Genomic DNA, 26,208 nt, shown 5'->3' with positions numbered 1-26,208 from the left:
TTTTGTTTTTTTGGCAGAATTTAGGCCACAACTTTATTGATTACAGAAAAGTGAGTGGTTGCATAGGCTCTGGTTCGACTAGCTCCCTGCACCCTTGCAGGCAGCGCTGACCCAGGGCACCACCATAGGTCAGCCAAGGGTGAACACCTGGATAAGCGGAAAGCCGGGAGCGGGCTAACTCTACCACCCAAATGCCCCCCTGGACTCAGGCATGGGAACAACCCCCTCTCAGGGGTTGACCAAACCAGTTGAGTCCCTGGATTCCTTTATTGGAATACCATTCACATAGGGATGGCGAGAGCGTTCTCTCATCCCTATCACATGAACCAGAGCCTATCTGTAACCTTACAAGGTTACACAGCAGGCGAAACCCAAATGGCAACAGCCAATCAGCCAAGTGGAGAAAATTCCTCCCGTGCCTGTCCCAACAACAGACGACACACGACGGCATAGCAAGGTCAATCGCAAAATGCCGTAAAAATAGGGAGAGGTGGGCGGGTGTTTTGAATGCACGAGCCGAAAGAGGAAGCTCTGGGCCACGTGCATAGGTATATATAGGTCCCTCAATCCGTTTGGACTGTGCCCCATTGGCCAGATTAAACCCAACATCGAGGGACCTACCAATCGGGTGTTGTGGCTGTCCAATTTACCCACCCACAAGACAGGAGGTCAGTCTCCAGGTCTCACTGCAACACATGCCCTCTTTTAGGGAGGACACGATTTGTGGAGTGGAGACTTGCTTAATGAAATGCATCGGGCCTGCTGAGTCCCAGACAGTACTGATAACAGATTTCCAATGTTTAGGTTCTTAGAGGCTGTAGATCAGTGGTTCCCAACCTTTTTTTGGCCATGCCCTACTTTAGCATCTCTAAAACCCTGATACCCTCTCTGCCTGTGACGTATAATTCTTATTATTCAAAAACTGAACTCCTCTTCACGTGGAGGAAGCCTAAAAGGCCATTCACTTTTAATAACTCATTCTCGAATCCCCCCCCCCTAAAAATCAAATTGCCCCCTTGTGGGGCGTGTGCCCCATGTTGGGAACCACAGCTGTAGATAATCTCCTTTGCATGCAGAAGGCCTTAGGGTCAATCCCAGGCATCTCCCAACAGGACTGGGAGAGACCAGTGTCTGAAATCCTGGAGAGCTGCTACCAGTCCATTTAGAGAATACTGATATAGATAGTCCAGTGGTCTGGCTCAGTATAAGACAGCTTTCTGTGTTCCAAGATGTGAGGGTGAGGGGAAAGAATCTGACGTCAAAAGGGCAGTTTGGGAGTGAGTGAGAGGGTAGTGCAGGCATCCCCAACCTGCGGCCCTCCAGATGTTTTGGCCTACAACTCCCATGATCCCTAGCTAACAGGACCAGTGGTCAGGGTTGATGGGAATTGTAGTCCAAAACATCTGGAGGGCCGAAGGTTGGGGATTCCTGGGGTAGTGGCTTTATTTTACCATCAACACGATATTTCTTAACACCTCGTTGCACCTTTTAGTCTCAAAAGATGGTAATACTAATGATGAGCATACTGCATTCTCCGTCTGTTTCCCTTCCCACAACTTCGTGTGCAGGTTGTAGACTTCTTTGGTCACCTATCCATCATCTTCCAAAAGACAGGTAAAATGGGACACAGAAAAATGCTAATTTAGATATAGTAAATTCTAATTATAGTAATTATAACCTAACGGCTTGCCTGTCAACTAAGCTTTCACTTGGCAGGTACGTATTTAAATTAAATCCTGTGAAATGGATTTGAGTCCATGAAGACTGCTACTGTTAATTACCTATCCTTCACCTTAAGGTCCCAGAGCAGGTGACAACATTGAAACACAATATTATAAACAGCTTAAAAACAATAATAGAAATAAGGTGGGTCCTAAAACTGTACACCTCAAGTGCCAAAAGCCAGGGTAAAGAGGTGCATCGTCAACATTTGCTGTATAATGAAGGTGCCAGATGCATTTTGGGAGGGAGTTCTACAATTTAGGGTGCTACCATAGAGAATGCCCTCTTCCCCACCCAGGTTCTGAGGGCAGAGAACAACCAAGAGAACCCAGGAATTTAGGGGCCCATGGCACCCACATACCCACCAAAAAACAATATATTTGTAAGGATTGTATAGCCAGCTAACATTTACTCAGAAGAAACCCATTGAAATGAATAGCCACGACTAATTTAAGTCCCTTAATTTCTGTGAGGTCTGTTTTGAGGCAAAGTTCCTTTCAAAGCCACTTAGAGATTTTTGAAATATTAATTAAATATGACTGTGGCTTTGTTTTGTTTTCAGATAACCCGGGTATTGCCAACTGTTGATGGGCAGCTTCAAGGCCTCCTCTGCTCTTCTGCATGATGCTTCTTTATCTTGAAACTGGGCTTGGATCAGACGGCCTTTCAAATAATAGAGGACAGTCCTTCAAACAGAAATCTACCTCTGGAGCAGGACACACGATCACCGTAGTTGTATTGCAACCCAATGGTATGAATGACCTTATCACTTCAGAGACACAGACCAAGAACATATAAATGATATTTCATTTTTTCCCTCAAGCTACAAGTATATTTAACCTTTTTTTAAAGACTGAACTAGAATAATTTCCGTCATCCCTGATCCTCCTAAACAAGCAAAAAAGTTAAATCGTTTGACACGCTGCCCATTTGCGCAGCTTTAAGCCCCTGGCTTTCATGCCGTATTCTAGGGTGCTTTAACAATTTTGAAAAAGTACCCCCTGGCATTTTAAAAAAGTGCTCTGATTATGGGTTAAATTTGATTTAATTCTATGAATATGCTTTTCTGCCCCTCTCCATAATTTATGCCCAGTGTGACTTGGCATTCAGCTGCATATTAAAGAAAACAGTGTTTAGAAAGAAGAATCTACGGCAGAACAATTACTACATTGGTGGTTGCTTTGGAGCAACGCTGGTTTAGGCCACAAGGCATGTATAATAGAAATCCACATCCTATTTAAAACGAAGGCTTCTACCACCTGCTTTTTTCCACCGCCTATTTCAGCTTGAATTAAAATGTGCCGGTAGCTATGGATATACTTCCTAGCTTTCAAAGCCTTTCATCTGTTCGGTGTGCTTTTTATGCCATTCACCAGGCCTCAAACATTCTTCCCCTCCTCCCCCCCCCTTTTTTTTTGCTTGAGACAAACACTCAATTCCCTCTTTCTCATTTCCCCCACAAAGTTGCTTTTCCAGCTTGCGTTTTGTTGAAAGCCGCCCACCCATACTCTTTCTGAATCGTTTAGTCCTTTAATTAAGTTTATATTTACAGGCTGAAGGAGGCACCTGCTTGAATTAACTCCAGACAACCATGTTTACCGCCCAGCCGCTTCTTCTCATGAGGCACTTGAATAAAATAGCTTAGAAGCTTGTGGTGCATTTTATTATGATGTTTTATTGAACATTTCTTCTTTTCCTCATGTTAGGTCAATAATGTATAAATCAAACTTTGGGTTTATTATTATTATTATTTAAAATGATAGGTTGTGAGAGCAAGAAAGGGTGGCCTTAACTAGGACTTTTTTCAGCCAGAACTTGCCGGAACTCAGTTCTGGCACCTTTCAGGTGGGCGCCATTGCCATTCTAAGAGAACGAGGGAGGTGTTCATGGTGAGTTCCGGCACTTCTTTTTCTAGAAAAATAGCACTGGGCTTAACAGTTTGGCCCTGTGCTACCAAGCCACTCTGATTGTCTTATTAAAGCAGGTGCCAATCCCCCCCCCCAGCCTTATTTCCAATATTGGGACTGGGGATAGCTTGATGAACTGACTCCCAGGACCAATTCCCACCCACTTCTGTAGCTCCAAGGCTGGAAGGAAATCTGGTTGCTTGCCAGAAGGCAAATGAGTACTTCCCCAGCTAGCATGATGAACAGAAATGGTTACTGTATTTCTGGTTATTTTATTTGTTTAGTGCATTGACGTCCCACTTTTTGCTCCAAGGAGCTTGAGGTAGCGTACATGGTTCTCGCCTGCCTCATTTAATCTCCACAACAACCCTGTGAGGTAGGTTAGACTGAGAGGCAGTGACTGGCCCAAGGTCACCCAGTGAGCTTCATGGCCAAGTGGGGACTTGAACCCTGGTCTCCCAGGTCTTAGTCCAATACTCTACACCAGTGTTTCCCAACCTTGGGCCTCCAGCTGTTTTTGAACTACAATTCCCATCATCCCTGACCACTGGTCTTGCTAGCTAGGGATGATGGGAGTTGTAGTCCAAAAACAGCTGGAGGCCCAAGGTTGGGAAACACTGCTCTACACAACACTGACTCTCCTAATTATGACAACTACTGTAGAAAGGATAGGCATAACTAAGGGGAAACAAGAGGGTTGTTCACACACTACACTGAGCATAGGTATAAGCTGTCTCTACACATGCAGAATTGTTTGTGTGAAAGATTGTACATTTGTTCACTTGTACAACTGAACTATAGTGTACATGGATACAGATTGTACGTAACATATGGACTGTAGTGTACATGGGTACTATTTGTATGCACATATTGTATACTCGTTGGATGTAATGTATGAACATCCCAAAGGATAGATTCCTTTCTGCACTGCTAGTATTCGGCATGGTTAATTCCATGATCTTCCATAATTGCCATCATCACAGTCAAAACATGTGTCATATTTTCAAAACCACAAGCTGCTGAGAAGCCAGGGCATTGTTGGTCTGTTTGATCAACCAGGGCCAACCTGGTGAAAACAGCCTTGATAGCTGTTTTTAAAAAAAAGAGGGGGGGGGGAGTGCATGGCCAAATACAAATCCTCTCTCTTCAATAGACCTGCCCTCTTTACCCTTTGAGTTACTAAGCATCAGTTTGAGAGAATAACTTTTGTTTATGGCTCAGGAAGATTGAGCTGGGCCTTTAGTGAATCACTAGTTTGGATGGGTGAGTCAGAGAGAATGAGAAAGAGAGGGAAGGAGAGACTGAAACAGTGGCTCACAGGAAGAGAATGAGGGCTCTAGACTTGCTTTCTTAGACTCCTTCCAGACGTTTTGGACTACAATTACTATCAGATTGGGTGAGGCTGTTGTAGATTAGAGGTCTATTCCCTGCCCTGATTCAAGAAGGATAAGTTGAGAGACCCACAACATTGTCAACTAGTGACAAACCCAAGGAGTGCATATGTAGTCTCATAGCTTTGCCGGCTGCTTTTGCTTTTATTTTTTTGTGCTGTTCTTTTCTGCTTGTGTGGAACCATGAATTCTAATATGATGAAGGTTAGAACATAGATGTTAAAAGACAAATATAAGGGCTTGCCTACCTGTTGTGAGTTATAAGGCAGGAGAACGCCGGAATGACTTATACAGTGGTACCTTGGGTTGCATACGCTTCAGGTTACATACGCTTCAGGTTACAGACTCCGCTAACCCAGAAAAAGTACCTCGGGTTAAGAACTTTGCTTCAGGATGAGAACAGAAATTGTGCGGTGGCAGCAGGAGGCCCCATTAGCTAAAGTGGTGCTTCAGGTTAAGAACAGTTTCAGGTTAAGAACGGACCTCCGGAACGAATTAAGTACTTAACCTGAGGTACCACTGTAGTTAACATAGGGTGAGGAACCTGTGAGCTGCATTTTTTTTGGGGGGGGGGTGATCTGTTGAGCGCTATATGCTGATGCTGGGCAGAATGCAGCCAAAGTGGGTGAAGGTACCCCCTTTCTCATTTTTTATCCCTCCTTGCCAACCACATGAAATTAAACTGATGATCACATGAAATCAGGCTATGCTGCCCACACCTGCCCTGATACATAATGCTGGTGTCCGCATATCCAACTGCCTCTTCTTCCCATGGATGTTAATAGTTTTGGCATTGCTATGTCAGCAGTGTGATAAAGAACTGTGAAGCCATGTGTGTGTGTGTGTGTGTGTGTGTTTTAGTAATAAGTATACAGATACCATTCTCCATGGCCTCCATGTATTAAACATAGTGGTCACACATGCTGAAGTCTGCCAACCTCAGTCATTTTAATCTTGTATAATTCTTGGCCCCATCTCACATTGTCTTGGTGGCCTGGAAACTGCTCAGTAGATCTCTTCCCATGCTTCTCAACTAATGCCAAATGGCCCAGGCAGTGTGAGGGACATGGGCTGCAGATCAGCCAAGGATAGCGTGAAACCTCCAGAAGTGTAGGCAATGCTGACATTACGAAGGTTGTGCAGTGTGTTATCCTCCCGTGTGGCCAGGGTCTTCTAACAACATCACTTTTGGGCCAAGTGTAGAAGCTGCTGTTTCACAGCCTCCCACACCATTAAAGGGACCCTGTGTTGGATTCTGAAAAGGTTGTAGATTGCTCTGAGCAAACAAGCTCGAGATCTGCTGTTGCTTAGCTTTCACCTCAGAACTCACCTTTCAATCTCTGTCCCCATTTCAGAGATTTGGAGCCCAATGGCCAGCTTATCTGTTCCTTTTTCCATTTATGATTCTCTCTGCAGGTGGTCTGTTATACCTTATTCATGAATTCAGAGTTTAACTGAAGAAGTTGAAAAATCAATTTCCTTAGAAAATGCATGAGCGATGCACTTTCTTTCAAAAAGTTATATTCTGTTCAGTTTGCGGTGTCTTCTTTTTCCCAGGGTTTCTGCACTTCAACGAGGCAGCACCTTGTTTTCTTTAATTATGGCAGTAGATGAGGCCATGCAGTGAATCACCTTACCTTTTCCACTCCAGGAGATTTGCTAATCACATCTACCTCCTGTTCAGCTCATCTTCCTAGTGTGCTCAACCATGCAGCCAAGTAAGTGAATTTGCCCTTTAAGAAATTTACCTGTTTTTTTACCTGCTCTGAATTTATGTGGGAGGATTATTTACTGAAGCATATGTGCCTTAAATAAAGAAACCAAGGACACTGCCAGGCATATATAATACATATCAAGTACCCTATATGGTCATGGGTTCCTTTACCTTTACCTTACCCTATATGTACTTGTCTGAATTGCACATCTAATATCTACATGTAGTACAGCTACATATGGCTACCACATGGTCAGTATTACAGTACAGTTGCTGGCCATTTCATGTGGGGGGGTTCCATTTTGGGTCCTGCTCCCATTTCAGCCCGGTTCCGCCCTTTTAATGATGCATTGTGTGACGTTTTCAGGTTGGCACCGTGCGTGTGTGCATGATTGCGTGACTTTCAAACACACATTAATTGGTCTTATCCCAAAACCCAGAGATCTTCTAGTAAGTGGAATCCTAGACATACCTACCTGGAAGTAATGCCCATTGATTTCAGTGAGACTTACTCCCAGGTAAATGGGTATAGGATTGCAGGCTTTAGTTCTGCCATGCTGCATTGCAAACTGTCTTTGTAATACAGTGGTACCTCGGGTTACATACGCTTCAGGTTACATATGCTTCAGGTTACAGACTCCGCTAACCCAGAAATAGTACCTCAGGTTAAGTACTTTGCTTCAGGATGAGAACAGAAATCGTGCTCCGGCGGTGCAGCAGCAGCAGGAGGCCCCATTAGCTAAAGTGGTGCTTCAGGTTAAGAACAGTTTCAGGTTAAGAATGGACCTCCAGAACGAATTAAGTACTTAACCCGAGGTACCACTGTACACTGAGTTTCAAAATGTGTTTGTTACACAGCATGATCGGGCTGCTGCCTGCCCCCCAGCCCAAAGTACTGTTGGGTAGGCAAAGTTAAATCACTTTTGTAAAGAATTTAGGTGTGTATGAAAATAAAGAAACCAAACACAAATATATAGAGGCTTGGATTCAGTTCAACAATTCAGCACAACAAATCCCGCTAGCAATGGAGCTTTCCCCTTGTCCTCCCCCCTATGCCCCCATCAAATGGGCTCTGGGAACTGGGAGAACCCTCAGAACAGCACACAGAGGGAGGAGAGGGACAGTCATTCCGTCTGAGAAGCCAAAATGCTTGCACTGATGGAATAATCATAATAGCACAATGGTGAATCCCTTGCACAATGACTTAACATGGGGTAGGAAATTATGTTGCCAGTTGCTGTAATGGGACATCATAGGTTTTCAATTCAAACATCAATATGAACACAGTGAAGAACTGGTGCCTGACTGGGGAACCTTGTGGCCCTCTAGAGGTTATTGGACTCAACTCCAATCAGTCCCAATCAACATGGCAAATGGCCAGGGATGATGGGAATTGTTCAATAGCATCTGCAGGAACTCACCTCTGATTTAGTGGCTGATTTGGTACCGAGATGAAATGGTTTCATTGACTTTTCTTTGATGATATCTGAAACCATTCTCAATGTCAAACACTTATCCTCCACAGCCATTACGAACTTCTTGCGAATGTGCTTCCCAAACTGTATTTTGGTCTTTTATATTCCATTCCTACCAGTTTATTAGCACCTTGTTACATAGTATACTGGGTGTCTTTCAATTGCACGAGATATTTGAATCACTCGTGTCCGACTGAGTCATTGACTAACATGGCTCAATCATGTTAGAGGAGAAATGTGTCTTGAAAATCTGAAACCAGCTTGGAGGCCACATGTGATTTTGGTTCCTGATATAGCGATGAGAGTCATACATGAAGTGTTGGATGGGGTAACTGAACACAGGAACCATGTCTGTGCGTGCACTTTTGGACCCAAGCAGGGTGTGCATGTACAGGTGCCTGCTTTCATCTGCACGTGACTCTTGATGAACTGAGATGCTGATAAAATGGGATTGGGAGTGTGCATGGATGCAGATTGTGGAAGTATTTGAATTTTGTCTTTGGATTTGTTATAATGTTCATTAAAGAGGTGTGAGAAAGTTTGGAATCTCCTTTGAACAAAGGGCACTGAAATGCTTTATTATGTCATTTATTTCGGGATTTAAGTAGAAAAAGTTAAGTTATCCCCTGAGTTATAAAGGAAAAGGCAGTCCACGTGAATTCTTCTTAAAAAACTCTAATAAATAATTTTCAGCACTTCATAGTAGATTATTTGAAAGTAGGCCAGTGGCACTCTTTCCCCCTCCCTCTCTGTCTTCTTCACTAGGCTAAATGACAAAATAAAAAGGGCACCCAATGACACACTAATCAATATTCTGTTGGTCCATTTTATTTTTAGAGTTCCTTTGGAATGGGCAATCTTTCTTTCTTATAGCAACATTACTGTCATACCCTTTTATGCTAACTAGGTATATGAGAATGTTCTGCTTTCTTTCATTTAATAGTATTGACTGAGTCATGGAAAATAAGTAGCCTTTTAAAAAAAGCAACAGAGAGATGATATAAACACCCAATCTAATGCAATTGCCCTTCCATTTAGACTGTAAATTTTAGAGACTCATCACCCAACCTCCCCAATCAAGCCATACTTCCCTGGAGTGTTGTACTCTCTCTTGCTCTCTTTACTCATCCACTTTCTTCACACTAAAGGAAATCTATGGGATAATAAAATATGTTTTACAGCAGACCAATCACTGACACACTGTGTGACCATTGCCACCCTCCATCTGTCATAAATTGCAAGAGTCAACGCACCATAGATTATAATTGTCACAGGTTCAGGCTGTTTCTCAGTTTTGTAATCCGATAGACAAAATCAAGGGAGCCACGCAGAACTTTGTTTATCTAACGGTGCTTTTCACTTTTAAAGAGCACTTTCTTATCTCTACTTCCCTGTGGGTCTGAGTGAGCAGCTGGTGCATTCATCTGCAATGTTTTGGGCTTTTAAAAGAACAAAAGGGTTAATGTTCTCACTGGCCTGGCCTAAAAGAACTGTCTTGTTCATAGCTTTACTTACCAGTGATGACTCAAGCGAGAGAGGGATTTAAATTTTGTAAATTTCACGCTGAAATGACCTTGCTTCGCCTTTTCTGAACTTTGGATCAGATACAGTTGTCTGCTGGCTTCTGCACTTCTCTGAAAAACATACCTACCTAACTCAGTGGTTCTTAGACTGTGTCCTCCAAGGAACACTTGAAAATTGCTGAGGGCTTGGGGAACCACTTAATGATTTTTCTGCCTATTGTACCCATGGTAATACACTGTGCTAGATGCTGTGTGGCTTTTAATTGTATTTTTATTGCTTCTTCTATCTCTTCTATTGTATGTATTGTATTGTATTGCAATAAAATAAAGTACAATATAAGAAATAAAAGAAGCAATAAAAATACAATTTAAAATCAAAACAGCAGATCTTCTGAATGAAGCTTGTCTCAGCAGGAGGGGGAGACCCCCTGGCTTCTTCAGCAGCTTCCCTCACCTCTGCCTCTTTGTCTCCCTTCTCTCCAGCCTCCTCTTATGCCTCTGGTTCTGGACTGCTCTCTGCCACATCCTCTTCGTGTTCACTAAGCCCTGTTACCTCTTCAGTTTCTGACACCTCCTCTTCCCAATCTTCTCCCTCTGACCACTCATCATCATCCCACCACCAATCCCCTGGCTCCCTTCATCCCTCTGCATCCAGCCATTCCAAGATAATATATCAGAAGTGCCACAGTGGATGTTGCTATCTCACGTTGGCAAGCCATTCTGGATGCCACTACAATTTTGCATAGCTAGCTGTAGGACAGTACAGTGGTACCTTGGGTTACATACGCTTCAGGTTACATACGCTTCAGGTTACAGACTCTGTTAACCCAGAAATAGTACCTCAGGTTAAGAACTTTTTCTTCAGGATGAGAACAGAAATCGTTCTCCAGCGGTGCGGCGGCAGCAGGAGGCCCATTAGCTAAAGTAGTGCTTCAGGTTAAGAACAGTTTCAGGTTAAGAACGGACCTCCAGAACGAATTAAGTACTTAACCCGAGGTACCACTGTAGTATAATTTAGTATCCGAAACAAAATCCCTTCCTGCTTTTTCTTTCTCTTTAGAAGGATTTGGACTGGTATTTAATCATGATAAGATTCATCTGTATACTACCCCGCCCCCCCACAACAGTACAACAAGACTACAATTGATCTTCCAGTCTAATCTTGCACAAAAGTCTCCATCCATTGCTGAAAGCGGTTGCACTTTTGTGAGCTGAGCTGCAAACCGGTGTTATTTTACCAGCAGTTCCAAATCAAATGAAAATGTAATCCCCGGGGCCAGACTATGTTTGTGTATGTTACAAATCTTGTTCTGCACCCTAAACACTAAGTCCATTTACAGCACCATTACACAGCTGTAGCTCAGTGGCAGAGCCAATGCTTTGCTCACAGAAGCTCCCAGTTTTAATCTTTGCTGTTGCCAGGCAGGGCTAGGAAAGATTCCTGCCTTGAAACCCTGGAGAGTCAGTGCCAACCAACTTAGATCATACTAAGCTAGATAGATCAATGGTCTGAGTTGGAAGCTTCCTGTGTTCCCATATAGCCAACTGTCTGCTGTGACTGAAAAGCAGCTCTCCTGATAGTATGGAGTATGGATTGCCACCAAACCACTTAAGCATCTAGCTGATAAATCAAGCACTCATCAGTTCCTTGGCACCAGATAACAGATGTCCAGCTCCAACATTAACCTTTCTACCTTGGTCCAGATCCTTCACCTCTTCCCCCTTTTTCAGAAATATAATGAAGGTGACCACCAATGAAGCAGGTGGAGTTGGTGGGTCCAGGCACCAGCTCAGGATTTAGATCAGGGGTAGGCAACCTAAGGCCCAGGGGCCGGATGTGGCCCAATCGCCTTCTAAATCCAGCCCGCGGACAGTCCGGGAATCAGTGTGTTTTTACATGAGTAGAATGTGTACTTTTATTTAAAATGCATCTCTGGGTTATTTGTGGGGCATAGGAATTCGTTCTTTTCCCCCACCAAAAAAATTAAAAAATAGTCTGAGGGATGGTGGGCTGGCTCATGGCTGAAAAAGGTTGCTGACCCCTGATTTAGACCCTGGATGCTGCTACAACCAGGCCTGTGGATCAGGGCAAATATCTTGTTTCAGGAAGGCTGTGTAAGAATTCATGCAAGCAATTGCTCATATGGACTGGATTCCCACCCCTCCTTCTGGCAGTTCTAGTGCTGAATTCTAAGCTACATTTGACACATTGGCAAGTTTTAATATTAGTTTTGGGATGGAGGGAGTTGCCAGAAGGGAAACTAAGAAAAACAATAATGCAATGTGTAAAAATGATGCATGTGCCCCTGGATGGTCATACATAACTGCACAATTATATTTGGCAGGATCCTGTGCTAACTTAGGACTGTGTGTGCAGAATATGACATATGCCCTTCAATAATACCGATACCAGGGCAAGGTAAAACATAAAATAATGTTTCTTTTATATATTGGGCTAAGACCTGGGCAACCAGAGCTCAAATTTCCACTTTTCTGAACTTGGGCCAGTCACTGCCTCTCAGTTTAACCTACACCACAGGGTTGGTGTGAGGATTAAATGAGGAGGGGAAGAACCATGTAAGCAGCCTTGAGCTCCTTCGGAGAAGAAGGTGGAATATCAATGCAATTGATTGATTGATTGATTGATTGATTACTGGCCTTAAAACATCAGCAACCAAAATTTAAAATGGCTAAAGAGGGGACACATAGAAGAAAACGTCTTCACCCCAGTATGGGGTCCAGCGCCGAGGGCCTTCTGGCGGTTCCCTCATTGCGAGAAGCAAAGCTACAGGGAACCAGGCAGAGGGCCTTCTCGGTAGTGGCGCCTGCCCTGTGGAACGCCCTCCCATCAGATGTCAAAGCGATAAATAACTACCTGACATTCAGAAGACATCTTAAGGCAGCCCTGTTCAGGGAAGTTTTTAATCTGTGATATTTTAGTGTATTTTTGGTTTTTATGGAAGCCGCCCAGAGTGGCTGGGGAAACCCAGCCAGATGGGCGGGGTACAAATAATAAATTATTATTATTACTATTATATGGCTCCCCTTTATCACATACACAGTACAACAAGACAACAACAAGAATCCACCAACAGCTTACAAATCAATCTGTCTTACTTGACCCAACAAGCCTTTCCCCCACCCTCCACAAATGCAAACAAACCCCATTGCAGCCAACCACAGACAACCAATCATACCCTGGGCCCCCAATTCTCTCACTCCCAAGGAAATGTGACAAGCGAATAGAAAGAGAACCTATCTAGTTGACGCTGACACAAAATCCCACAAATTCCCACTGTAAAAAACCCCCACAAATTTCACCACCACACCTCCTCTCCCTGTCCTCTTCTTCCTGACTTCATACTGTACTCCACACTAATGTCTCATAACAAATATAATTGATCTGTATAAAAGACTGTAAAACCTGAAAAAGCAGATAAGACATGTACTTTTGTAAACCAAGAAAATATTTTTTTTAAAAAAACCAGCTAAAGAGAAAAAGCTAAAACAGTCTCTCATTAGAATCCTATAAAGCCTGATTAAACAAACGTCTTTTCCTGCTGCCAAAAAACAACAAAGCAACTGTGGTACCTAATGCTCACCTGTTGTCTATGTCCATGGAGTTTTTGAGAATTGATGCTTTTGAATTATGGTGCTGGAGGAGACTCTTGAGAGTCCCAGGGACTGCAAGAAGATCAAACCTATCCATTCTGAAGGAAATCAACCCTGAGTGCTCACTGGAAGGACAGATCGTGAAGCTGAGGCTCCAATACTTTGGCCACCTCATGAGAAGAGAAGACTCCCTGGAAAAGACCCTGATGCTGGGAAAGATGGAGGGCACAAGGAGAAGGGGATGACAGAGGATGAGATGGTTTGACAGTGTTCTCGAAGCTATGAACATGAGTTTGACCAAACTGCAGGAGGCAGTGGAAGACAGGAGTGCCTGGCGTGCTCTGGTCCATGGGGTCATGAAGAGTTAGACATGACTAAACGACTAAACAACAACAATGCTCACCTGTAAGAGGAGAGCATTCCACAAATGTGACATTGCCACAGAGAAGTCTCTTTCCTGTATCACCACTGAATAAGCCTCCCCTAGCAGTGGAACATGAAGAAGCCCCCTCCTTCTGATCTTAAAAACAGGGTAGACTGATATAAGAGACATGTTCCCAAACCATTTACGGATTCAAAGGTGAGCAACCAGCATGATGAATGGGGCTCAGAAGTGAATAGGCAACCAACGCACTGCTTGAAGACTGGTGGAATTTAGGGCTCCTTCAGACAACTTGCTTATTCACTTGCACAAAGTTGCAGAGGTTATATGAGGGGCATTCATTATGATTTCTCTGCTGTGAGGTTATAGGAGACTCAAGTATTTATCTTGATTTGCTTGCGTGGAGGTTATAAGGCTTCCTGCCCATCTATTGTTATTTCCTCATCACCTTCCTAACACAAAGCCCTCCCTTTTTTTAAAAAAAGTTGGGTTTTGTTGCACAAGAGTGCTTTAGCACACTTCCTTTGTGCAAAACTAAATTTCTGGCATGTTGTTGAATACTTCCCACAAAATAGTGGCCGTCTGGGGTGACCATGATCTCTCCTTGCTTTACCAGTCAGAATTCTGGCATCTGCATTCTGCACCAATTAAAGCTTCTGAATTGTCTTCAAGGGCAACTCCATGTACGATGCATTACAATAATCTGAACGAGAGGTTACCAGAGCATGGACCACTGCCCTTATAAATAAACAGTTGTAGCTGGGCAGACCAGCTGAAAGTAGAAAGATGGTACTCATCACCACCACTTAGTTTCAAGTGAAAACTGTGAATCTCCCAATACCCCCATACTATGTTACCTGCTCCTTCAAGTGGAGTGTATTCTCATCCAGAACAGCCTCTTCACAGTATCTCCATCTTGCTAGAATTCAGTCACAGTCTTTTTGCCCATATATAGCCCATTACTTATAGTAATTGTTGAAATCCTAAGTATTTCACATTAGATATTGTCCAATAACATAATGTTGATAGAACTGAAACGAATACATTTACTGGAGGCAGGGGGCAGCATCGTTAACGCAATCCATTAACAATAGAAGAGCAGACTTGCATAGATGGAACATATCCTGGTGTTTTGTGCAAAAACATATTGGCGTTTTTATTTGCTTTCAATATACAAAAGTTCTTTATTAGTAAACAGTGTTACAGGATTTTCTGCAGATACCGGAGAAACAATAAAAGATAGCCAATTACAACAAATGGGGGAGGGGGAATCAATATTTTAAATGAGCCAGAAATAGGAAAGATATTCTGTGTGATTTTATTTTTTTTAAATACATTGCATTTTGAACCTTACTGGTAGGACAGTGTAGAAAAGGGCTTTTAAGATGAAAAGCTTACACATAGCAGTTGACTGCTAGAATGAGCCTTTCCTCACCAAAAAACAATCAGCACTGTTGGTCCAGGCAATGTGGATCATCTCTTTGGTGGTGCTGGTGAGGTGCAGGAGCATCTTCCACTCCACACCCCTGGGTCGGATGAAGGGCTTTCCATTCCCTGACACATGCATCTGTGCACAGGGAGGTCTCCAGATGGGTGATATATATGGGTATTTCTTGATGGATGAGGACAAATACATGATTTTCCAGATGATGGCTTGGTTGCACAATGATCACTGTGGCCAAAATTACAGAAAATAAGTATTGTATAAACACTGATGGCAGAATCCCTGAAGGGAAGAGAAGTTGCTGTGCAGTTCCCTTGCAGATGTGTGAGCATTTTTGTTCTGTTTCGCCAATTCTTATGCCACTTAATTGCAGTCATCTCTAAGCCATGTACAAGTAATTCAATGCAATAAGAATGAAAACCAGTTGAAGCGAAGACAGCAGAATTCAGTCTAAATGCTTGCTGAATTTAACAAGCTTTCCGTAGATTCTGGGAGATCAACAGGGTAGTGGCCTCAACAGGAGGGAAGTTCCATATAATTCAGCCTACAATACTCAATGCATGGCTGCTGGCGGATGCAAGCTATTTATCCAAACCATGGTGCACCAACAGAGACTCCCTCAACAAAGAGGAGGGCTATAATGAGTCAGGTGGTCCTTTAAGGTATCCTGAACCCAAGGTGTTAAGGGCCTTGTAAATTAATACAAGAACCCTGAAGGCCATTAGGATATGGACATCCAGAGCAAGTTGTATGTGAGTAAGCAGAGCACATATAACTTCTACTTTTTGAATTAGGAAGAGCTTGCACACGCGAACCAGATTATCTGACTAAGGATCTATTTGCCCTGCACAAGTTTATTTCATAAGCTGCTAAGCAAATGCCACATGTGGAAGAAGATACTGGGATCTCGTAGCCCAATTCTTTAGGCAAGATCTAAAAGAAAAACCAGTTTAAAACCATTTGTCTCCTTACTTGCACTTGATTATTCCACTAGGGTTTTATAAAGCTCTATGCGGCCTAGGACCCACGTACCTACGGGACCGCCTCTCCTGGTATGCCCCACGGAGGACCTTAAGGTCCACAAATGACAATATTTTGGAGGTCCCAAGTCTTGTGATTAGGTGGTGGTTAGGTTGGTCTCAACTAGGACCAGTTCCTTTTCAGTACTGGCCCCAGTACTGGTGGAACGTTCTGTCACAAGAGACTAGGGCCCTGTGGGACTTGACACCTTTCCGCAGGGCCTTCAAGACAGAGCTGTTATGCCTGGCCTTAGAATTCAGTCTGACCCTTATGTTTCCTTCCCCTTATGGTTTTGACTTTTAAAATGAGGCTGCATTTTAAATTTCATTTTAACCTGTATTTTAAATTGTTTTTTTCCTCCTTATTATGTTTTTACTGAAATTTTATTGGTGTTAGCCGCCCTGAGCCCGGCTCTGGCCGGGGAGGGCAGGGTATAAATAAAATTTATTATATTATTGTAGGCATAAATATTAATAGGGGGTGGGCGATTTAATTCTAGAGGCCAAATGCTTGACATATTTTGCTTTATTCTTCTTGCCAAGCAGCACAGAACTTTTCTCTGTTTTAGTTTTTGAAGGTTAAAAACAAGCACTTCCATGCTAGATCAGGAACTGGATGGGGCTTTTTTGCTAAATGAAGAAACACATGTACAAGCTGTGAATTCATTGAGTTTGCCTGTCCCAGGTGAGCATATAGTGAAAGAAGTTTAAAAATGAAGATAAGCCGTGATCAGCCAGTCTGTCAGTGGGGAGCTAGAAGTCTCCCTGCCTGACACTGCTTCTTTCTTCCCAAGCAATAAATCAGCACAATCAGGGGTGCCAACTTGATTAAAATATTGTGGGGCCCAGATAAGCCCTGTCCTGCATAATCGACCACATGATGCGGTGCGCACACACCATTTGAATGGCAGTGTCCATCAATTGGGGTGGGGGTGGGGTGGTGCCTCAAATATTTTAGGACTTGGCTCCTATGAGCAGTTACTGCTTTGTTAGGAAGGCTTTAGCTCCAGGTAGGTGTTATAGTATGGCCAAACAACACATAATGCTAATGACTCCAAAATGCAAAAGAAAAAACATATTCAGCTCATAGTCAGAAGATTTGTGGTTGTGGGTCAAATTATCCATGATGCTAAACACACAAATCCTGCTGGCAGCAATGGGAGCTTCCTTTCTTGGATAGCAGTAGCTGGGCAGGATGTCAACTGAGTCTGTAGTGGGGAAGAAAAGAGTTAACCCCCATGTACCACGGTTCATATTCTCATTGGAGCTCCCAGCAGATTCTATTTAACATTTAAAATACCTTTTGCATCTTATGTAGTTTGACCCACAGTCACTAATCTCCTGACTCTACGTACTCACCTGTTACATGTGGAAACCCTAAAATTTGTGCTAGTGCTTAACTCGTTGTATGAAAGGAAGTGGAGTGTAAAGAAGTTTAGATCTGCCTTTCAAATAATAGGAATTATGCTTACCTGGTAAAAGGCACATTCAGTAGTAATGCTTTAGCGTTAAGCAACGAGAGCATTCCAGGTATGAAAGCAGGTTTCCCCAGTGCAATTCTGTTGTTTTGGAATAAGTTGCAATCTGCATGGGTCATTGGTACCCTTGTTGTAGGAGCACTGCTTCAACTCCCTTGTAGCAGATTGGGACTGTGAATGAAGCCTCTTATAGCAATTGTAAGTGTTAAGCAGTATAGGCGAGGAACAGGGGTGTTTTGATTAATATTACAGGTGAATTAGGTGTGGTGGTCCCTCAATATCCCATCCTTGCAGCTGTCACTAATGAGCAGGGCCATCTTGGAGCCCCTCTGCTGCAAAATAGCATCGGCCGTATCATGAATGCTCTTTGAAGATAGTATGATTGGCATATACCTGAAGTGTAGATCTTAGGTTGCGGTTGGGACCTGCCCTAATTGGTGAGCTCTGATATGTCCCAATCTAGAGACCCCATGATGCCAGTAGTACACTACGATTGGTACTCACCAGTATTGTAGATTTTTGAGGGCATTATGGGGTCACTAGTTCCTTAATATGGACTGCAACTTGCCTCTAATATTGACACATGTTTTTATGCCCTGTTGGCAATTGGTTCCCATTAGATATATTGGGGGGAAGTGGACGTCTTTCTTTTCCTTTACTGTTTGTGACTCTGATGCCTGTTTGAACTTGCCGAGTCGGCAAAACTGATTGGGAACCGCCCATTTTCCCAGAGATTTTCTTCCTGCCTCCTTGTGACCTAGTTGGAGCCAGAGCCCAACCCAGTGACCCCATTATGCCAATAGGAGATCTGTGACAGAGTTTCTCATGACAAGAATTAAGTTGCTTGCATCAGCTGAGGCATGTGTGTGGATGGTCGTTCTGGGGAAATCTAGAAGCTTGCCTTCTCATTTTGTGTTATTTTAGTTGGCCTAATAAAGAAATTGCCCCATTATAGATGTGGAATTATCACATCTGTAGCTTAACTAGGCCATGGCTTGAGAGGTGGTATACTCACTTCCTATAGTCAGTTTTATCTTCAGACTTCCCTTTGCTTAAATTGCCTGCCCCATTATATTTCAGAATATTTCCATATAACCACTGAAGCATCATACCTGCCAGCTTAAACCTGCCACTATTTTGCCTTTTTAATGTTATACTCAATAAATATAAAGATAAAAATTACTTTGGGCATTTCCATATATTTTAAAAATAGACTCGTATGTTTGTGAAAAATATAAATATAAAAGTAAAATATTTGTTTAAAATATCATATCACCTATATTTATTTGTAATAAACAAAGCTATGATGTTTCTATGCTGCATTCTAGCACAACATATTTCTTGCTTCCAAATGAACATTCAATACTGGATCACTGCTATTATCAACAAAACATAGGTCACTTTCCATGAACTACATCAAGAGATCTGCACATAGGTTTCTGTGTGCCTATCACTTGCTGGATCAGAAACCGTGGGCTTAAAACCCCATTACTTCAAAGTGGATATAGAGCGGCCCTTTTAATTTCTATTGGGAGTGCATCTGAATGTCTGTCCCCATCCACATTGACACAGCCAGTCATGTTCATCTAGTGGTGGAATTATGTCCTTATACTTTTCAATGCACTATTTCAAAGGTGCTCTTTTTTAATTTGGGGTTTAGGACATGTATGCATTGCACTTCAATAATGTATATGGGCATGAAAAGTGCTATATCAATGTTAAGTATGTAATATGTATGCAGGAGGAAAATTCACACATGAAGTATTTCTTGTAGATGTAATAATTACAGCAGTTGCCCACCGACAGAAACAAGTCATTTTTAAGCTGCATAACCTCTTGCCTTTTTTAGTAATGGGAGCTGCTGCAATGAAAGTGTTGAAGAAGGTTCTGGCTACATACATAGTTTTCCTTTAGGATCAGTTTTGGAAAGTTTTGAGCCTTATATCCTGAAACAGTACTTAGCAGTGATGTATTTTAAAAGTTTTCTAGAGTTGAATTGGTTTTGTGAAGCATGCTTCAAATCTTGGTAAAATGTTAAATCTGATTCAGTTATTATTGAACTATGGCTGCGTCACTGGATAGTCATATGACTTTAAATCTGCAATACTATACAGATGTACTTGGGACCAGTGCTATTTTTCTAGAAAAAGAGGTGCTGGAATTCACCATGAGCACCTCCCTTGTTCTCTTATAATGGCAATGGCACCTACCTGAGAGGTGCCGGAACTAAGTTCCAGGGAGTTCCTGCTGAAAAAAGCCCCACTGAACTTATTTCTAATAGGTTGCACTGTGAGAGTACTAGGGTTCACATTGGTGTTGCTGGCATCCACCTGTCTCAAGAGACAATGGAGTGCGACTTCAGGGTGAAGTCAAACTGCTGCATTAACAGCAGTGAAATGATCTCCCCAGTGTGTATGGAAGTCCTGGGCTACTCAGACATCATGACTCCCCTCTTGGTCTCACTGATGGGGTACAAAGGAAAGCAGAACAATATATTTGGCACCATCTTGGCTGCAGTTGTTGCTGGAAGGAGGTGTACAAGGCACCATGCAACTGTCTTAGGGACTCTACTCTGGATTTGTGTAGAGTTAACATAATGTCAGTAATAATAGCAGCATAATTAGGGTGCAGGACTCACCCAAGACATTTTGTGGTGTGAGGTGAAAGAGAATATGACACCTCCACTCCCAGCCCATTCCATGTACTCTTAAATTTTACTGCAACACTGACAACTTGACAGTGTCTCCCACCATCTCTGGGGAACAGGTGAGGAGGAGGAGGAAGGCAGGCTGCATGGGACACAGACTCTCACCTCCCAGTACCTGCTGCCCGAGGCGGCTGTCTCACTCTACCTAATGGTAGAGCCGGTGTTGTCTTGGTGTCAGCTGGCTTCAAAGTGCAACTAGTTTGGAAACTTTGCACTAGACTATCAGTTAAGGTCGTTGAATTGCTTGAAGAAACCAATGTAAATAGTATGAATGAGTTTTAAAATGGCACTTACCTTGAATGCAATCTTATGTCTTTGCTTTCATAGGTAACATGATAATCCAAGATGACAAATATGGGATATGACCTAGAGTGTCGTCCCCCCCGCAAACAGACCTATTTATTCAAATTGTATGGAAAACCAAATAAGTGAAAACTTAATTAAATGAAAAACAGATACCTGTACACTCTGCCAGCATTTTAAATAGACAAGGTCCAACATATACATGTGGAGTGATAGAGTACTGTAGAATCTTGCTTTTCAGAATAATAAACAGTACTGATGTTGAAAAATGAATAGGCTTTTTTTTTAGTGGAGAAATAAGACAGGTCTGTTTTTTTCAAGTGAATCTTGAATTTCAAATCGGTTAGCATAATCATTTGAGTTAATTATAAACCAGGCTGTAGATGAAAATGTTAGTTTCAACTACAACCTTAGTCTACAAGTGCAGTTTCAGCCTTTTGGAATATTTTGGTCCCCTGATATTACTATTTAATTTTGTAATATGTAATGCTTGAGAATAAGATTTAAAATAAGACAATTCATCATAGTGTGAAAATATTCATTTAAGTGCAAGGCAACAAACTGATTCAGTTTAATAAATGTTTAACTCATCAGATTTAACAATGATGAATCAAATGTGAAAACTAGTAACTTTTATTGATAACACAACTATATATCTCTTATAAAATCACATGGGATCGCAATATTGTGCATGAAATATTTTTTTCTTTAAGAAAATAATTTATCTGTCATAATCACAACATAGAATCTCTTCAATTACTGTAGGTATATTTTCTTGCAATGCTCTGGCTGTCAATAAATAATGGATCCACAGAGGCAACCTTAGCAGCTATAAATGAGTGAATACAGTTTAAAACTGCTGTCAAATCTTGAAATTCTAGTTCCTGAAATGAGAGCAAAAGGAAAAAATTGGAAAAAAGTGAAATATAAAGTTTCACACATTTTATAGGTCAAAATGCATCAAGAGCGTAAAAAGTAACTTCTTCTAAATTATATGCCAAATGCAACCTTCTTTAACATAATCTTTTCTCATGAATGAAGAATAATGTTTCCCCTCAAGGTAGGCACCCCTCCCCCACCGTTGTTGTTAGAATTTACCGTATTTTTCGCCCTATAGGACACACTTTTCCCCCTCCAAAAATGAAGGGGAAATGTGTGTGCATCCTATGGGGCGAATGCAGGCTTTCGCTGAAGCCTGGAGAGTAAGAGGGGTCAGTGCGCACCGACCCCTCTCGCTCTCCAGGCTTCAGGAAGCTATCCGCAAGCCTTGGGAGCCTGGCGCAACTTCCTGCTGGGCTCCCTAGGCTTGCGAACATCAGCCTGCATCCCGAAGCCTGGGGTGCGCTGAGCAGCGCCCCCGGGCTTCGAGCAGATATCTGCTAGCCTGGGGAGCCCAGCGGGAGTTCCTGCCGGGCTCCCAAGGCTTGCGGATAGCAGCCTGTTCTGGGGGCTGGGGTCGGGGGAAGTTCGGGCTTCCCCTGCCCCAGCCCCACGCCTGGGGAAAAAAATTTCTTTATTCCCCCCCAAAAACTAGGTGCGCTCTATGGGCCGGTGCACCCTATAGGGCGAAAAATACGGTATATACTGCCCTATATCCAGAGGTCTCAGGGCGGTTCACCGTCTTTTGAACTGAAGTATTTTGAAATCTTCTCAAGTTAAAATCTTAAAGTCCTTGCAGTTGGTTTGTTCTGCTGTTTGTGATCTCATCTCTTCTAGCATGCACATGTACTTTAGTCCAATTAAGCTCTAATTAAGAGGAGAACCTCTGTTTCTTAATGGCGGTGGCGTTGGAGGGTTTTTACCAGGTGAAGTGCTTTTACACTCAGCACATCCTTGCCCCCCACATTCCATGCCGGAGTGAGAGCCCAGGTACCGAGGCGGACTATGAGTGAAGCCCTTTCCCCTCTGTCCCGGGGGGGGGGGGAATGCAAGGATGATTACCCCTAAATTACCCCTAAATCATCCTTGTTTTTCCTTCGCCAGCGATTTCCAACTGTCGCAGGGGCTGCCTCCATTAAAGCAGAGCGGAACCAGAAGCCTCAATAATGCTTTAATTATTTATCCCTTAAACATCCAGTGAGTGCATGAGCAAAAATATACATAATGGTACTTATAGATCTATTGGTAATACGTAATCTATTGCAAAAGAATTTGTGCATCACACACTGCAGATGCCCTTACCAGATGCTCAGTGCTGTTTTCCAGCACTAGACCAAGCTCAAACACTTATTTCCTTCTGCTGTTTGTCCAACAGTTGTTCAAGTATTAGTCATGCAATCAATGGGTCTTAAGTCAGTCATTACTAAGTAGGAATGTGTTTTGGTTCACTTATTGCTTTCAGCCTTCCTGGCACTTTTATGAAGTCCCATTGATTTCTAAGCGATGAAGCTGCATTGAATTCAATAGGACATAGAGCACAATCCTAACCATGTCTACTCGGAAGTAAGTCTGGATCCAAAGGAGAGATTCTGTGTGAGTTGCTGGAGATAGGATTGTGGGAGCCACTTTCTGTATTCGTAGATTAAAGAAGATTGTCACCTTGTATATTTCTAGTGCTGCTGCTGAAATGTCAGCTGAGGGAAAGTTCCAGTTACAGATAGGTAGCCGTGTTGGTCTGCCATAGTCAAAACAAAACAAATTCCTTCCAGTAGCACCTTAAAGACCAACTAAGTCAGTTCTTGGTATGAGCTTTCGTGTGCATGCACACTTCTTCAGATACACTTCTTCAGATACGCTCAGTGTATCTGAAGAAGTGTGCATGCACACGAAAGCTCATACCAAGAACTGACTTAGTTGGTCTTTAAGGTGCTACTGGAAGGAATTTGTTTTGTTTTAGCTGAGGTAAAGTTTGAAATGAATGCTCAAGTTCCTCCTCAGGTGAAACACTATATGAATTTCAAAGGAAGTCAGAACCATTTTAGTAAGACTAGTGAAGTTTCTTAGGGTGCTTGGAACATCTCTAAGCTGTCACCAGATCTGGCCTAAAGCAAAATTCAAAGCTTTAGGCCAGGGTTTGTCATTCCCTCATTTGGTATTACAGCTGAAGAATTTCAAAAGAAGCTACAAAAAAGAAAAGAAAAAGAGTGTTCACAAGGCTAGCAAAAGTTCTCAGGGAGGTTTCTTACATCCTCATTTTTTCAGCTTCATGGTTCAAATTACTACTTTGTCTCACTACATTACAGAAGGATAACTAAAAGCTAATCCACCTGGGATTGCAAAATTGCTTAAACTGGAGGCCTATATACAGTTGTGTAGCACTGAAAGCAATGCGGATTGCTTGTATTTAGGGGCTTGTAAGGATATTGATGCAGGAAAAAGTGCTTTCTGCTCCCTCTGTCCCTGAACTGTAGCAAAGTGAACAGCTCTCTGCTGAGTTAAGTTTCCCTGTAAAATGAGAGAGTTCTGGAGATTTATGTCTGTAGGTTGGTCAGAAGGGAGGAAAACTCCATGGAGGCATTACTAGTCCCCAGGCACCATCAGTGTGCAGTTCCCTATAATTTAGAAGCTGCTGTCACCTTCCAGAAACCTCTTACCAACTTTATGCAGCAGGTTTTACTTTCTCTTCTGCCCATATTCCTTCTCCCTGTTTCAGGTCCAACCTACACTGGGGCTTGATACAATTCCAGCAGTAGCCACCAGCCAGAATGTCACACATCTGCACTATCAAGTGGCTAGTTATAAACTAGAGGCCCATTTCACATAATCAAGGGAAATGTCTTGAGCAATAAGCAATGCTAAAATTGCTTTTGTGTGCACTTTAACTTGTTCTTGTACACCAGTTTGTGTCCTTCTTCAAATGAAGATTCCTAGAACTGATATCTCGTACAGTGGTTACAGACGCTTCAGGTTACAGATTCCTAGAACTGATATCTTGTACAGTGGTTACAGACGCTTCAGGTTACAGATGCTTCAGGTTACAGACTCTGCTAACCCAGAAATAGTACCTCGGGTTAAGACCTTTGCTTCAGGATGAGGACAGAAATCGCGCGGCGGCCGCGGGAGGCCCCATTAGCTAAAGTGGTACCTCAGGTCAAGAACAGTTTCAGGTTAAGAACGGACCTCCAGAACGAATTAACTTCTTAACCTGAGGTACCATTGTACAGTCAGGGATAGGGGTGGTGATGGGAGACATCTGTACCCCCAAAATATATGAAATATACCCCCAAAACAATGAAATATATGGGGAGTTTAAGAGAGGGATGTCTCTTTCTACCGGCAGATACTTTTCACTTAATATTTATTTCAACAATCAGTACACCACTCAATCACAGTTGGTTGTACAGGAGTCCCAATGCAACTCAATGAGACTGAAATGAGTTAAAACTATGAAATCAGAATTCAATTTAAAAGCCTGCTGGATTTTTTTTAAAGTCTTCAGTAAGTACTGGAAGTTCAACACTGGGGGCCTGACTGATCTCAGTTTCAAAAAATTGAGCCCTCCATACTGTACATGTATCTCCTTGTGAATTCAAGCCATGGGCGACCACAAACAGTGGCTACTTTGAAAACCTCAGGGATCAAGCAGGGATCAGGGAGTCCCTGAGGTATCCTGGTCTCTTGTTTCTAAGGCTTGTGAATTAATACAAGAAGCTTGAACTTGGCTGGTGGTATATGGGCAGCCAGTGCAAGCTTTTGAGCCCCAGGGTTATGTATATAGATTTTTTGTTTTTTAAAAAAGAAATTTAAAATGTACTGTATGCTTACATTTGGAAGGAAATATTGGTGGAATGTTTCCTTTTAAAAGCCAGCGTACACATCCATTGGATGTTTCTCAATGTTCGTAAGTCTCCCCCCCCCACGCTAAACCTACATCATTTCCCCTGCAAATTTGCCAGCTATGATACACTGAAGGAAAAAAAAATATCACCGTTTGAAAAGGCAGTTCCATTTATGTTATTGTTATCTATACGGTATGTTTTTAAGCACCCTGGCTTCCCAAAAAGTATGTCGAGGTATTGAACATAGCCCTTCACACTTCTGCACAAATCAAAGTGCTAGCTAGTTGCTTTTGGACCCACTACATTTTACATATTCCTTCTGCACAAAATTTCTTCACATAAATATGTTTGTGTCTCAAGGATACTTGTTGAGCAGTAAACTAATCAGCAAACTGCTTTCCTACCAGACGGCACATTATTGACCTTGAAAACAGTCCCTATATAACAGCAGAGCAATCAGAACAATGAAATTACTTTGAATTTCAACTGTTTTGAATGCAGCTTGCTACTGATGCAAGACGTCAGTCAATATCAGTGATATCTATAGGTTATCCTGTTGATATCGATAGAAATAAGCACACAGGAAGCGCAACACCATCAAGCTCAAGCTCCTGAAAATAAATATGTGGTAGCATTTTGATCACGTTATGCCTTTGCTTTGTCACCTGCAGTGGCTCCCAGTCCATTTCCAGGCCCAATTTACTGTTTTTATTCTTTAAAGTCCTAAGTGGCTTGGGACCAAGTTACCTGAAATAGCACCTTCTTGTATATGTAAATACAGTGGTACTTCGGGTTAAGAACTTAATTTGTTCC

General features: G+C 42.5%; 2 protein-coding genes and 1 long non-coding RNA gene across 7 annotated transcripts in view; 1 reads left to right on the top strand and 2 right to left on the bottom strand.

Annotated features, from left to right (window-relative positions):
• Nucleotides 1-16,220, bottom strand: part of TPO (thyroid peroxidase) — a 114,310-nt gene extending 98,090 nt beyond the window's left edge. The window contains exon 1 of the mRNA XM_081856919.1: nucleotides 16,203-16,220. The gene's annotated coding sequence lies outside the window, so the exon portion shown is untranslated. The remainder of the gene's footprint in view (nucleotides 1-16,202) is intronic.
• Nucleotides 1,238-20,808, top strand: LOC309339448. Of its 2 annotated transcripts, XR_014155361.1 has the most exons (5): nucleotides 1,238-2,104; nucleotides 2,285-2,473; nucleotides 6,578-6,738; nucleotides 16,759-16,874; nucleotides 20,702-20,808. It is a non-coding gene; the product is annotated as an uncharacterized lncRNA (long non-coding RNA). The 2 variants fall into 2 exon arrangements; XR_014155362.1 differs by lacking the exons at nucleotides 1,238-2,104; nucleotides 2,285-2,473 and adding an exon at nucleotides 3,160-3,376.
• Nucleotides 20,809-21,416: 608 nt separating this feature from the next.
• The window catches only part of SNTG2 (syntrophin gamma 2), a 217,800-nt gene continuing 213,008 nt past the window's right edge, over nucleotides 21,417-26,208 (bottom strand). For all 4 annotated transcript variants that reach the window (XM_081857158.1, XM_081857160.1, XM_081857159.1 and 1 more), the window contains one exon: nucleotides 21,417-21,561. In XM_081857158.1, coding sequence (XP_081713284.1) covers nucleotides 21,430-21,561 — 132 coding nt within the window. In that variant the 3' untranslated portion in view covers nucleotides 21,417-21,429. The remainder of the gene's footprint in view (nucleotides 21,562-26,208) is intronic.

Source organism: Podarcis erhardii, assembly GCF_964252035.2.
Source record: "Podarcis erhardii genome assembly, chromosome: 3".
NCBI classification, from domain to species: domain Eukaryota; kingdom Metazoa; phylum Chordata; class Lepidosauria; order Squamata; family Lacertidae; genus Podarcis; species Podarcis erhardii.
The sequence above is the reverse complement of the archived record's forward strand: the minus strand, read 5'-3'. Positions and strand labels throughout refer to the sequence as shown.